Raw genomic sequence first — 15,841 nt, forward strand, 5'->3', positions numbered from 1 at the left:
CTGAAATAGTTGCTAAGGGTGCCCCCAAAAGGCTAAATCCATGATCTTGCCATAACATGTTCTGCTGTTACCTACTTAATCCTTGAAATTATTTCTTCTCTTGATTTCTGTAATATTACTCCATTTGATTCTACCTCTGAAAATTCCTTTTCAATTTTCCTCATATTCTGACGGATGCTTCCAAATCAATACTTCTCAGGTTTGTGCCCTAAGACCACTTTCCTTTCATTATATTTATTTTCCCCCAGGGATGAGTCATTCCCCATTAACATATTGTGGGATGTTGACTTTCAAATCTCTATCTTCAATTCCAGATTTCTTTCCTAAACCCCAGACTCATAGCTAACTACTTTTAGAACATTTCAAACTTGGGTGTCCTACAGGAACTTCATATACAAATGTTAAAATGTGAACTCACTCTACATCTCTAACTTCTTCTGATTAATCCTTCCTTTCAGCTTAAACAATGTTGGTTTCCTGGGATTTACACAGAATAAATCCCGAATACCCAGAATAACACACAAGGGCCTCCAGACCAAGATCATCACCCATTTCTACTGGATGGACTTCTTCAGTTCTTCCTTACCTTTATTCTTCTGTTATAAAGAAGTACTTTTGTCTTTCTAACAGTCCTCTTTGGACCTTCATGTCTTCGTTCATGCTGTTTTCTCCTACTTTCAGCCAGGTATATTCCTATGATTTTTTCTAGCTCTGCTCAAACATCATTCTGTTGCTTTCTTTCTCCATTATTAACTGTTCTCCATGATGCTTTATACCTTTACATCTTATTTTCTAAAAGCACCAAATTTGTTTACTCACTTCTATATAATAAATTTATTTTGTGCAGGGACCATGTCTTATTCACATTACAAAATCTTAGAATCTAGCAAAGAGCTGTGTAGAACAGATGTGAAATAATTTTTTGCTGCATGGATAATCAACTTCTGTGTGGTTTTATAATGTACAGTAATATTTGGTTACTCTTGCCAATCATCAAGGACTCTAGGATATTTTATGCTATATGGATAATATTATCATAGTTTCTTTTCCTATAATCCTTTTAGAATCCCATATCAAGCAAGAAAAGTTATTGATTACATTTTATACTGCAGCTGATAAAACATAGGCATATAAACTATATAAATTATCATAATTCAAACAATAAGCCTCTAATTTATATTATGCACATATTAAGAGGGAAAAACTTTATATGCTTCCACTCCTTTTCCATTTTCCTGAAATTGCTTAGAAAAGGTATCATAGAAAAGGTGTCAGTTATATTCCTAGGTTGGCGAGAGAGTTATTGTCTTACTGATTTACATTCTATTCTTTCAAGTTGGTGGTACATGTATGCTTGTGTATGCAAATTCACTTGTGCATGCATGAGCACACGCACACACACACACCTTACCCCTAGAGAAAAGTAGATGAAGGAACTTTAAAATTTTTATGCTTGTTAAAGTTCAATAGTAATACAAAACAGAGACTAATCATTGGAAAGATTATCTATTGTCCCCTCATTCCTCCAAGTGGAAAGAGTACAGTCTTAACATACTTATCTAATATATTCAAGTGTTCCACAACTCTTGTAACATTCTTCCAAACATTAATTACAATTTTTTTTCTGTTACATAGTATGCTATTCCCATCCTGCTACTAAGGAAAACAGCCCACATTATTCATATTATATACCTCAAATCTGTTAGGGCCAATTTGTCTTCTCCAGGCTGTAGAACTTCACTTGAGGCGCCTTCCTGTTTAGGGATTACTTTCTAGTATTTTTTGGTTCACCTCAGAACCATCTTTAGATCATATGAAAAGAAACCAGATCTGGTATTCTAATAAATCTCCAGCTTATATTGACTAAATCAGGAAGCTACATTAAGATGCTATTTGCAATATTCCAACTACTCAGAGTCATCCTAACTATGCCTCCAAGCACTCTGTTTGGCTTTGGTCACTTTTCACTTTGAAAGCCTTCCTTTCTATTAGACATTAAACCACATGCAAGACAGGAAGGCCTCACTCCACTTTGAAACATACTTTTACTGCTTCAGAGTAGATAAAACTACATTCTACACTATGAGCTTTTTTCCTGCTTTTTGAGCAGACACTTCTGCTTCTAGTTGGCCTGAAAACCCTAGTGTGAATGATGAATGAAAATAATTCAATGAGGTGGACACATATTTTGACAAGAATATTTTTTATTATTGAAAAATACACAAAGGTGAAAGGTTGCTGAGCAGCTGATTTTCCATAGTACAACAGAGTATTATAAGAAAGAGGGAAATGTATCTGTTATATATGGCAGTTTACATTTCTAAGGCATTTAGGCTTAAGAGCACTAGGTCTTGCACAGCTAGGTGCATTGTCTTGAGTTTAAATATACTGAGGCACACCAGGCAGGCAAAGGATTCAAAACTATACATTAAAACTTGTTCATGCATTTGTGTCTTAGGATTTTATTCCCTACCCTCCTCATTCATTTTTTTCCCACATGGGTTTTGGAGTTGTTCATAGAACACTGGAAATAATTGACTCTTCAAGAGTTTGTTTACAATGACAACACCAATGGGACACACCAAACAGAACTACTTCACAGATACGTTCTGTCTCTTACCAAAATGAAGCTCCAGTAAGAAAAACACTGATTTGCAAAGGCACAGTGGAGACAGGTTTAATGCATTAAATATAACATGAATCATTCACAATAACAAGTTTCGTGTTTCAGGGAACTTTTGTTAATACAACACAGTTGGTCACACAAAATACAAATGCTTCTGTTGATTTGTCTTGGCAACTCAGATACATCAACAGTGCTAACAGTTTAACAGCTTTGTTCTCATCTGACAGAAAATAATGGCAGTTCTGCAAGGCAAATGTTAAACCTGACCGTATGTATTTATTAGTTCCACAGTGTTTTGACAGATTATAGGAGATGGAACTCAGAGGATGCTGACACGCTCACCGAGGGCTTTCATTTCTGTTTCTTCAGTCTCAGGAGTGTCACTGTGGCTAGCACTTGGATTGATCAGGTGTGCGGGGTACTGCAGCCCCTGCTCGCCTGCATACTGCTCCCACCTCAGGTCATCACTTTCATGGGTGATGTAGCGCTCCCCGATTTTGCATTCCAGCTCTCGCAAATCTAACCAGGTCTGATAGTCCTGAAGAAGAAATTCCAAAATATTACCATAGAGATCATTACAACTCAACATACTGTTTCATATGATGTCAGTTTCTGCAATCTACGAGTTACCCTTTTCCTTCCACTCTAACAGCGCTGAATCTTTCATCACGCATCCTCAAGTGACAGCGTCAGCACCAAAGCCATCCTATTTGTCTAACCTTTGCAAATACATACTGTTTATATGATAGCATGGATCAAAGAGTGGGCAATTAATGTTTGCAGTCAAGCAATCAGGAATGCCGGTATTCCTTTGAAATTTAATGCCTACAAATAATCTTTCAGTATTTCAGAGTATTAGTTTCCTAAAGTTTAAATTCTATGTGAAAATAATAAAGCACATCCATATACTTTGTATTTGCCATGCATTTGTTCCATACATAATAACCTAGCATTTAAAAATATAGCTTCTAAATGAGTACAGTGCATGACCAGATGGGCATCTATTTGTACATTTATCAGGATTACACATACAGATGCTTTTGAAATCTGGTCCTCTGAGGTCTGTTATGATCCTTGGTTTATTTATTTATTTTTGGTTTTGCCTTTTGGTTTTGGGCTGTGTGTGTGTGTGTATATGCGTGTGTGTATCTCTTCTATCAAATTATCCTGGTAGAGAAAAATGTTTAGAAACACTAAATTGTTATTAAATCCTATGAAGTTGCATGCATTTGAGCAAATAAATTGATATTAGAATAATCACACTTTAAAAATTATTGCAAAAGATTTCTAAATATCAAAATCCTATAAATATTTAGAAGCTCATTCAACTAAGAAAACTCAGTGATTATTGTTTACCTGTAGCCAAGGGTGGCTCAAGGTCTTATCCACACTGTAGCGCTTTCTCATTTTTACTTGCAGCAAATTGTTGATAAGATCAATGGCTGAAAAAAATTATCAGTAAAAATAGATGACAAATCTGTAACATATGCATAATTCATTTATAGTTTATTTCACATCTGCTATTTCACACAGTTAAATGCAGCATAGTGACAAGGCACTAGAACCAAAAAAAAAGTCCTCTTAAGAATACTGAAACTTTGGCCTTCATTTTATTTTGGATACTAAAAAAAAAAAAAAAAAAAAAAAAAAAAAAAAAAAAAAGAAGTTGGAAGTAATTATGGAAGAAGTATTAGAGTCTATTGTATGATATGAATTTCAATTGGTCTACTCTTTAATACTTTCTTTAGTTTAGAAATTTTGTTTATATGTACATCATTTAAATATGTCTTACAATATGGGCAGGATAAAACTAATATTCAAGATAAAGCATTTACTAATTTTGTTATAAAACATGCTAGACGTTTGAATACACACAATGGTTCACACAGTATTGAATTAAAATGACAGACATCTGAACATCATATTTGTATGGAAAAAATACATCATAACATGGATCATATCTCATGATAAACTTGGAGCCTGAAAACCAACAGCCCAAGAAGAAAACACTTGAATTGCTTTCACTTTGCTTTTGCTTTCAAAAATAACCAATGTATTGGAATTATATCAGCCTTCATAGACTTTCTAGAGGAAGACAGGAAAGAAGTCTATTTAACAAGAAATGTTCTGTGAGGGGTTAGAACCACAATCCCTCTGGCCTAGTACTCTGCTTGTGACTGGGGAGTCTGTGAGTGTAATTTATGAAGAAAAAGTAATACTCATCGTTATCTAGTCTGAAAATCATCCTAGTTACCCACAGTACCATGTGATGGAGTTCTCACTCTCCTTTTCTGGACATTATATTTTCAGTATACGTCATTAATAGTTCATTATTTATTAAAGTCATTCCCTCACACTTCTCATTCTTGTAATAACTTCCATGTTTCTTTTTTTGAATTTTAGCATTTTCTTCCTAAAAAGAGCTTAGTGAAATCTGCCAACCTAATGGAAGCATTTATATTTCAAAGAGTTAATTTTTGCCCTTAACCTACCCTAGGCATTATGTCTGAAAGATGGCTCTTCCTACCAAAAATCTTAATCAAACAGGCAGCTGATAAACGAAAATGAAAATTAACTCCTCATCTTTCCCTATCACCAAGTCTTGAATAGGCAGCTTTGAATCCACTTTTTGGTGTGCATCAACCTGTATGGACCTGAAGATACAGACTGTCACATGAGACCAGAGGAACAAAGACTGCTTCCTTCAATCAGAATCCTTCCCAGTGTCAGGCAAGGAAAAGTGACTTCTACAGTCTTTTGGTAATTGAGAATCATATATGTATGGTGCTAATGTTCCAAGTATTTGCCTGCCCTGAAGGGCTGTAGAGTCAAATATCAAACAATTATTTGGAGAAATGAAATGCAACAACACACATTTAAATGTTGCCTATGCCTATACACTCTTGCCTTACCTAGGATACCTGAAGAAATACAGTACTCAGTACATTTTCATATTCCAAGCATGTGTTCTCAGAGAGCTTTTAAAGTATAGTTCTGTGAACTGCGTATAGGGCATGTGCTTTAAAATATCCATTCACATGATTTACTCACTGGTGAGTAAAGTGCACCTTCCATTCTTGCTGCTGTGAAGTCACACGGCAAAAATGGAGGACAAGGAGTGAAGGGAGAGCTTATGTGCTATTGCAAGCTTGCTGCAGCATTACGCTGCCCTAGACACTGCAGGAAATAAATTCATGTCATTAATTCACTCATTCTGTTTGGAATTCTGTAATTAGAAAGGCAGGAGTACAGTAACTCAACAAAAGGTCTGGTTTGTGCCCAAATGGGCCCCAACAGTGAACCACACTGCATAATGGGGAGGGAAGTACTATCAGAGGGGAAACTAGAAGTGTCTGAAGGGAATGGAATAAGTAAAAATGAAAAAATTGTTCTGCTGAATGAAGCATACAATCATTAGTCTGACTACGCCACAGTACCCAACCCAAGTGACCTGCGTAAGCACAACAAGGCAATGGCAACTACCTCCAAGAGAAAATGGTTAAGGATATAAGGAGAGAATTAGAGGAGAAACGTGTATGTATAAATAAATGTGTGTGTGTGTGTATACATACATTTTGTGGCTTTTGGAAGCACACAACAGAAATAATGAACTATTAAATGTTAGCACCTATAGCTAAATGTTGGGACCATGGTATTAGTGAGAAAATAGGTCCGTCATTTGTAGTTGAGAATTCTGTTCTGCTTGTTACTTTTCTGGAACTCTTAAAATATCCTTTTTATTAATCAAGTTGTATACAATCCAGCATTAACTATACCATCCAAAATGCATTTTACTAAACATTTTTGAACACAGTCTAGAGGCTTTTTTCCTTCCAATATTCTCTTTACTGGCCATGTCTACATTGATACAATATTCATGTAATAAAATAGCCTCAGATGTATTATGTATGTATAAATCATTCATTTATCTGTTCATTCATCAAATCTTCCTTAATTCCTGTTGGCAATTACTTATGAAATAAAAAGTTAATGATCAAGCCCTGACCCTGAAAAGCTCACAATCTAGTTGCAAAGGCACATGCATGCCCCTCCCCAGACCACAGATGACATCATGACACAATACACCATTTTGAATCTTTGACCTTTAATTCATATCCTACTCAAAGCAAAAAAAAAAAAAAGTGTTTTCTTTTTATAACTTACTGTCATTAGTCCTATTTATGTTTTAGATGCAATGGAGAACTTTATTCTATATGACAGTTCTTTACATCTTTGGAGACAGTGATTCATTCCCCTTAATCTCACCTCTGTAGTTCCTTCAGATCTTTCAGCCTGCTTAGTCCTCCTGTACACCTCGATTTTAATATTCACTAGCTCTACTCAATGTCCCTGTTAAAATTCAGTGATCATCACTGACCAACATTTTCCTCACTAACTGCCAATTTGAATTATACGCAAATATATTATTCATATAGCCTAGGATTGAGGAGTTTTCATTCTTTTTTAAAAAATTACATTCATATTCTTATTTAGTCCTTATAACAACCCCCTGAAAGTAGTTATTATTTTAATCTCCATTTTAATAAAAGGAAAATGTGATGCTTCAAAAGGCCATGTAAGTTGGTCAAAGTCAGACAGCTCCTAGGCAATACAGCTGAATTTGAAACCCAGGGGGACTGGAATTCAAAGCCTGTGCTCTTAAACACTATGGCAGACTGCGGCCATATTATGCCATTAACTTATCATTATAAGTGGATAATTATCTCAAAAATTAACTAATATTTTATTTTTACAGTCATAATTAAATTCTTAGTTATGTTTCCACCACACTTTTATGTGCTTGAATGCAAGGATGTGTGTATATGTGTATGTGCATCTCTGTGACCATAGCTCTGCCTCATATCGTTAATTCTCCCAGCTTTCTGTCATGTCCACACCGAATAACCCTATCTGCTATGTATTAATACAATTATTAGAACTTTTTTCAGGATAAGGCCTAAACATAGGGCTTTCTGACTCTATCACAAAACACATTACCAACTGCCAGGCCTATTAATTATTCTTTGAGCAAGTCTTAAAAGCAGGCAGTGCTTCCTCCTAGAACTATTCCTATGTAGCTCATATTTACCATCTTCTCCAAAGGCTATTTTAGGCTATTTTTTTTTCAAATGCTTTATCATTGAGACACATCGGTTCTTGGTAAGACTCATTCTACCAATCTGGTAATCCTACTTAAAAAAAAGTGCAGTTGTTCTGGAATAATACATTTTAAGTAAATTAACACTGACAAATACTGACTTTCAGTCATTTTCTTCTCAGGGCCAAGATTTGTTTTCTAAATATTTGCAAATCATCTATTTAATCATTCATTCATTCTAGAATTTTGTCAAGGATAAATACTGAGCTTCTTGTTGAATAATTTGAGAATCCATTCTTTCCCCCTTTTAGAAATTCTACTCGTCTTAAATACCTTGGTATCTCTCTCATTTTATCGAGCTTCTTGTTGAATAATTTCAGAATCCATTCTTTCCCCCTTTTAGAAATTCTACTTGTCTTAAATACCTTGGTATCTCTCATTTTATCTATGATTTATTAAAAATTACCACGGCTCTAAAAGCACATCTGTTAGTTTCTTCAATATGTAGTGTGTCCAGCTCTGAACATTTACCCATCTCATAGCTGCTATTGAGTGCACTTTTGTGATACTTCCATTTCCCATAGGTGCCAGCTCCCAGCAGAGACTGCCATGTGTAATTTATCAAGGATAAAGACACTAAGACAAGGGAAAGGGGAAGCCAGTTGTAAAGGAACAGTCAGTCTAGTAAAGCTGGAGAAGTCACAGCAGTCCCAGAAGAGAGCCAACAATGAGGGAAAAAAGAGCCCAACTGGGGTCTGGAGTCCAGTTCCAAAACTAACATCAAAATTCAGAATTTAGATCTAGAGTGAAGGTGGTAGGACATGCCTTTGGAACTGCAGGAGAGTAGTGAGAGGGACAATGTGGGAGACATACAAAATTGGGCCATTCTATGAATTCCTCTCAAAAACAAAGTAAAGGAGAAAGGGAACATGGTCTGGCTGTGGGAGGGAAGGAAGTAAGGAGTGGAGCAGAATGAAATGTCATAATCTGGCACAGCTGCAGATTAGGATGCTCGTGCCCCAGTGGGGAAGTGTAGAGGAATGCCGAAACTCCAGTTTACCTGCAGCTCCACAAGGAGCTGGGGCCCTCAGAAATCTGGAGCCCTGTGCAAAAGAGATACTTCGGGAAGAATGCCTCAGACATTCTTGGTACCCTGTACCTCCTTCTATAAAAACAGCAAAAGGACTATATCCAAATACCTAGGTTTCTTGGGGTAAGATATATTGGAACATAGTGCGGTCTTTCAGTGGTTTCAGGCAATAAACAGATGCCGTTTAAATAGCAGAGATGGAACAAGGGCCAAAGCAGTAGGGGAAATGAGAATCCTTTATTCTCTTGGGTTCCCTGTACCCTCTTCCCCTGCTATTTTCTCAGTTTGAATACCCCCACCTCCCACCACTTTGTTCCTGAAGGACACAGGAGTAAAACAGGCAGTGGCTAGTTCCTCCTTTTTTTTTGCAGTAAACACGACACCAACCTTTTCGAAAAGTGGTATGATTATTTTCTGATTATACCTCCTCATTTATTCTGGGGGGTGAGTCTTTCTAACATTATTCTGAGAATTTGATTATCTTTATTCATGCTTAAGCTCAATCCTCTCCTTTCATCTTTTTAATACCTTGTCTTAAATCTAAAGTTTCTTAAATAGCCACAACCGGGCATGTGGGAAGTCTTTTTTTTCTCTTCTTATGGAAAAATTTTAAACAATTGTATGGTGTACATTTCCATTTTAAAATTTTCTCCTCATGAGCAGAGTTTTGTGCTTTATAAAATGTCTCTAGCCATGGATTCACAATAATGTTCCCTATAAATTATAAAAAAAATATTTATTTTTTGAAATCTAATGTTTCTTTTGCTACAATAAATTTTTGGCTAACACAGTTACTCTCCTTCTAACTTCCTGTACAGCATTTTTTCTCCTTGCCCTATCAGTTTAGAGACAAAAAAAGTCAGGAAAGCAAAGAGAAAATTTTATCAAACATTATCTTTTAGCAGAATGCGATTTTCAGCAGCTATTAGGATAGCCGAAGTTCTGTGCAGCCTATTTGCTAGGTGCACAAGGATACCTGAACAAAGACAAAATTAAATGGTACATGCAGGTGCAGAGGGCTTTATGTTCTAATATGAAAAGAAGCATTCCATCAGAATATGATATAGATTCCATTTTTTCTAACAATAACAACAAAATACAGAATTATATTTGAAGTTGCACACACTATATTGCAGTCATTCTCCATTTTAAAGCAAATACCAAGTGTGTAGATACAACAGGTGTTTTGTATGCAGAAGGTAGATTTACAGGTGTCATTGTTGTGGCTAAACTGAAAGGCATCCAAAGCTTGCAGAAAACTCTAAGAAAAGACTGTAACTGGACATATTTAAATTCTTAATAGGTTCCCCAGGTCACACCTTTCAATCATGTTCCATTTCCCATTTTATTTCCTTTTATTATTTCAATACATGCCTATCTCCCCACACTCTCATCATTAGATTTTAGCTCCTTTAAGGTCACACAGATTGGGTATTCCTTTTTTTTGCACGTAAGTTTTATAAATATTTAAAGTAAAATATATTTAAACTGTAATGCATTAGAAAAATGCTTGCTAATTTGGCAGACTGAATACATTAAATAGAAATTTAAATCGCCATTTTCTTAGCTCTAAGTTTCAATACCCATATTGTATGCATATGGTTTGTATATTTTGGCTAAAAATATTTCTGGATGGTAGGGCATCACAACTCTACAAAATATAACAGATCGTAAGATCAGTGAGTTCTTTTAGAAAATCAGTATGATGCTGAGAGTAACTGCCATGCAGATTATGTTTATTTTACAATGTGTATTTTTCAGGCGGGAAATCACCTGTGAAACCTCAAGGCTGATCTCTTTTGTCAAGACACAGTACATTTTCCCCCGACTTCTCTCCACCCCAAATTATTCAGGTGTCTTTTCAAAATAGAAACCAGATAGAACAATCATTCTGGTGATAGAGCCTTCGCCAATCAACCTTCAAGCTCCTTGCCTTCAGGCAAGTGTTTTCTCTTTTTTTTTCCCTTTCAATTCTGCCTCACCACCTGTCACAGTGTAGTGCTTAGTACTTCTCTCCCTTTGGCTTGCTTCATGCTGATGGGAAGTTGTGTGTTTATTTTAAAAATCGTTTTGCAACCCTTCACATTCCAGCTCTCAACCCAGCATGCTGTTGCTCAGCAACACTAACTGGGACGCTCCTCTCAGGGACTGAAACCAGAGGCTGCCGGCTGCAAACAAGGCCACTGGAAATCATCGTCTCACTCGCTCCGGAGTCAATTACTGGAATCCAATGAAGTGCAAGACCTTTAGAGACTCGAGTCGGCACCTTTCCTTTTCACTTCTTTCCTCTGTAGAAAGTTATTCTATCAATGGTTACTCCTTTGCTTTTCATCCAATTTCATTTCCTCCTGAAAACTGGGGATATGATCTTGGAAATCATAAATTGTTTAAACACACCCATACAGCAGCCTCCAAACTGAAGCCCAATTGATTCAAAATTTAAAGAAGAAATCAAAATATATTTATATTATTCTGATCATGTTCATACTGGACTTGGTTTCATTTTAATGAACTAGGCATATGGTTTGTATATTTTGGCTAAAAATATTTCTGGATGGTAGAGCATCACAACCTTACAAAATATAACAGATCATAAGATCAGTGACTTCTTTTAGAAAATCAGAATGATGCTGAGAGTAACTGCCATGCAGATTATGTTTATTTTACAATGTTCGTTTTAATGGACTACACACTAAAATCCTTTGGGAAGTTTTATTTTTAAATGTTGATACTCAAACCAAAGGTCAAGTGAAAATCCTTAGGAGAGGATATTGATATTTGTATCAATATTTGCAGAAGTGCCTCAAGTCTGTGCAGCTACAGTTGAGCATGACTGTGCTAAGAAGTGCTTCTCTTTTACATACATATGAAAAATAGTTAAGAGATCTTAAACTGAAGATTCTGATTTGGTAGTTCTGAGGTGGGGCCTGATAGTCTGTATTTTAATGGCTGCTAGGCAATCCAATATTGCTGGACTTTAAACCACATTTTGAGTAGCAAGGAGCTAGAGGTATGAGAACATTGATAGTGGTTAAAAACTGGCTTAATATTGCCCAAAGGGTCCTTGAATAGATGGACATAAATATACAGAAAGGTATCTAATCATAGAGGTATCTGTCCTCAGCTCCATCTTGTTCAGTATCCGGAATGCAGAGATAGAAGGGTTTAAGGATAATTTCTGTTCAGAAGTTGCCAACAGGAAGAGCAAACAAATTGGATTACACAAATAATTTCCCAAATAACTACAGACTGGAGCTATGGGCCATGCTGGTAAAATAACTTAAAGGAGACAATTGAAACTATGTCCTCTATTTAGGTCCTTCTCTCTCAACCTCCTCAAAAGGACTAAGTACAGAATTGGAAAATCTGGCTTATCAACAATATATGTAAGAATGAAATCTGCGTTTTAAATCCACAGTAAACTCAGTATGATCCTATTTCTTATCCCCAAATCAAATATTATTTTATGTTGTGCTAACAGAAATGTGTACTTTGTAATGAGGGAAGTAGTCGTTTCACTTTACTCTCTTTTTTTTGTTTGTTTTTTTGAGACGGAGTTTTGCTCTTGTTGCCCAGGCTGGAGTGCAATGGCGTGATCTTGGCTCACCGCAATCTCTACCTCCAGGGTTCAAGCAATTCTCCTGCCTCAGCCTCCTGAGTAGCTGGGATTACAGGCACCACACCTGGTATTTTTAGTAGAGATGGGGTTTCTCCATGTTGGTCAGGCTGGTCTCAAACTCCCTACCTCAGATGATCTGCCCGCCCTGGCCTCCCAAAGTGCTGGGATTACAGGTGTGAGCCACCTTGCCCAGCCCACTTTACTCTTAATTAGACTCATTGACCCTTAAGTCAGATCAGTCCTGAGGGTTGACTATAAGATAACGTAGATAAAGCAGAGAGTGCTTGTGCCACAGTGAACAGGAGGGTGAAGAAAGAACTGACTTGTGCAGGAGAAGAGAAGGCTGGGGGAGACGTGATGATGGCTTTCAAACCTCTGAGATGAGTCTTTATTTGGAAAGGGATTGGGTTTGTTCTATCAGTGTGTATAAATAAATGAACATTTTTGTTCATTGTTTTGGGGTCAAATTAAAAAGAAACTGGGCTGCTCATGAAATTGTGTATTTTCCATTACTAGAACAATTTGGTAATATTCTAGATAATTACTCAGTGGATTGGCACTTGGGAGCAGTACAGGGGTTAGATAAGATTTTTAACATCCTGTATTTTGAAGTATTATTCTTTGTTGTTATGGAAGAAAGCAAACTTACAGAATATTTTTGTTGATCCTCTATTCAGACATCTCCACACACAACTCAGGTGTTATATATTTCAACTAAACTATGATGTACATTCAGAAATGAAACTAACTTTGTAATTGAAATATACAGGAAATATTTCTATTTTGAATGGCAAATAAACAGCCAATTTTGAGCATTTACAATGCCAATGTGCTTGCTAAAACCTCTGAGCAGCTTCTCTCTATAAATATCATTTGTTAGAGAAAATCTCATGAACTGTATTTTGCTTGCTATCAAAATAAATGATTCTTTTCCTAATGGGACATGCTTTGCAGATACTACCTTATTTGGATTTTGAAATATGTATACATAGGTATATATGTAAAAAAATCACTCTACTGGTAGATATTTTTCAAGTCATTTTAAGCCTTTGGCTCATAATTGGAAAGTTCCTTCTTATTGTATAAGATTAATATTCTTTTATTAAAATTAAACATAATTAATTCCAGAATCTTAAGTTGAGATTGTTTAGAATGTTAAACCCCAGTGGAGGTTCTGACCACCATAATTCACTTCATCTTATCAATTCTGATTAAATTTCCTGGCACCCAGTCAGCATTTCTAAGCAGTTCACTGGCTAGTCTCCTCGCCTCTCCTCCATGCCGTTATGTCTGACAGTGTGTTAATATGTTGACAAATCAATCTACTCATTAATATTCAGCAGGCTCGCTGGATCTGCAAGGCTCATAAACTGTTACAAACACAGTTTAATTATTAAAATGACAATTGTCTTTCTTTTGTTTCTCGTACCATTGGATTTCTGGGTCTCATCTACCCGAGGCTTATTTTCAATGGGGTTATTTTTTTGTTTTGAACAATATGTTGTGAAAGAGGGACCTACAGCTGGTTCCTTTTCATGGTAAAGTGCTACTTCCAACTTAAGTGTTTAGCGTTCTGGAACACTGTTGGATTTTGAAAACATACCATGTGGTAATGGTGCTGGGCTTTTATTTAGCTTTGCTTTGTGTTTGTACTGGCTATATTTTTCAATCTCCAATTTCTGGAGAAAAAACACACTTGTGACCAATTTAATTTGAATTTACCAAGTTGAATGGCAAAAATATCTTAAAAATTTAGATGCCTTGATAAATGTAGTGGTATATTATGATAGCCATTCTATGCCTTGAGATACCGTGTATTCTATATTGTATAGTTGAGGATTGAGACCAGTTGGAAGAATAAATTATAGCTGTGCTTATCAGGAAAAAGAAGCACAAATACTACCATGGAGGTTGCCAGAGCACACAAGTGGAAGAAACTCGCGTCACTGGTTGCACCATCGTAATCTGATAATTTTGCCTTTAGTGTCTTCAGTGCACTAAAGGCAAAATTATCAGACTGTGACGCACTAAAGGCATTTCCTATGCTTTGCATTATTCCTAAAGTTTTGTGTGTGTGTGTGTGTGTGTGTGTGTGTTTGTGTCACCAAATGTCAAGGCTTCCCGTCTGGTCTCAATTCCTGAGAATACCGACTAACCATGTGACTCTGAAGCTGAGCAGAAACAACCCAGCAGGTGACTCGGGAATAGGTGCTTCTTCAGACTTCACCTGTGAACACAGAAAATGATCTTCTGTCTGCAGGGGTCAGGGGCTCATTGTGAGACAATTTCCGAGGCTGCCTCTGTGTTGATTACTGCCTGTTTGCCTCTCTAATGGCATATAAAGGAATATGAAAACTGAGAAGGAAAAAAATAGCAACTTCTCTGGGAATCTTCATGGCCCATTACTAACCTTCCTCAAATTTACTGTATATCTCTAATTGAACACATCAGTTCAATTTGATAATGGAAATGTACTATGACGCTAACAAACGCTTTCCAATCCATCGCTACAGGTCTGTCATCATTTTCCTAGTGAAACGACTTGCACTGAAGCAAATTATATCTCACTTCACCAACTATACAATTTATATCGCTTGGTTATCTGTGTCATTTCTTTTCCTCTAAGAATAAACTCTGTGGAAAACAACAGCTATATCATCAAGTCAGCTGTAGAGAAGAATCATTTACTACATGTGTTATAATTCTGAGCAAATAAAGGAATGTAGGAAGACAGAATTCATTTGACCTTCACACTTGACTATTCTTTGTGTGGACATGATAGTTGAGTGACTTAAGACTGCATCTTCAACTGCTCAGTCACATTGCAGCAATTATAGAAAAAGAACTGTAATCCACAGCTCCTGAGTGAATATTTACATATAAATATTATATATTATTTATTTCAAATTTTAGACACTTTTTAGACCATGCATGGAAGAATTATAGTTCTACAAAACGTTGTACTCTATTTACTCCATTTATCTTCCACGCCATGCCCTTTTATTTTTATTAGTTTTTTTATGAAAGTTATTGGATGCACCTGATAAAAGATCTAAATCAGTAAGACATGTACAAAAGCAAAAATAAATAAATAAATAAATAAATAAAGCCTCTTATATCTCATTATTAGACCTGCTTTCCGGAGACTACCTATTTTAAATATTTAACATTTTTCTTCTAATTATTTCCATACCTCTAAATAATAAATGCAGTATCTTCTATACTTGTTTCATTGACCCTAAACTAGTGCTGCTTAAAGTGATCTATGAATCAGTGCTGGTCTGAATTGTTTATAATCAGTCAACGATGAGATAAGTATATAAAGTGAGACTAAGTCTTTGGAAATTTTTATAGCTATTTAACATTGCAGTCACATTTTAAGTACATTTTACAAAGTACTGGTCCATA

The 15,841-nt window shown here is 36.0% G+C and overlaps 1 protein-coding gene across 4 annotated transcripts in view; it reads right to left on the bottom strand.

The window, feature by feature from the left end:
• Positions 1 to 2,186: 2,186 nt before the first annotated feature.
• Positions 2,187 to 15,841, bottom strand: part of PRKD1 (protein kinase D1) — a 353,235-nt gene continuing 339,580 nt past the window's right edge. For all 4 annotated transcript variants that reach the window (XM_016925950.4, XM_024348689.3, XM_063792825.1 and 1 more), the window contains 2 exons: positions 3,983 to 4,068; positions 2,187 to 3,164 (listed from right to left, as the gene is read on the bottom strand). In XM_016925950.4, the coding sequence (XP_016781439.2) occupies positions 2,946 to 3,164; positions 3,983 to 4,068 (305 nt within the window). In that variant the 3' untranslated portion in view covers positions 2,187 to 2,945. The remainder of the gene's footprint in view (positions 3,165 to 3,982; positions 4,069 to 15,841) is intronic.

Source organism: Pan troglodytes, chromosome 15 (genome assembly GCF_028858775.2).
Source record: "Pan troglodytes isolate AG18354 chromosome 15, NHGRI_mPanTro3-v2.0_pri, whole genome shotgun sequence".
In the NCBI taxonomy this organism is placed as follows: domain Eukaryota; kingdom Metazoa; phylum Chordata; class Mammalia; order Primates; family Hominidae; genus Pan; species Pan troglodytes.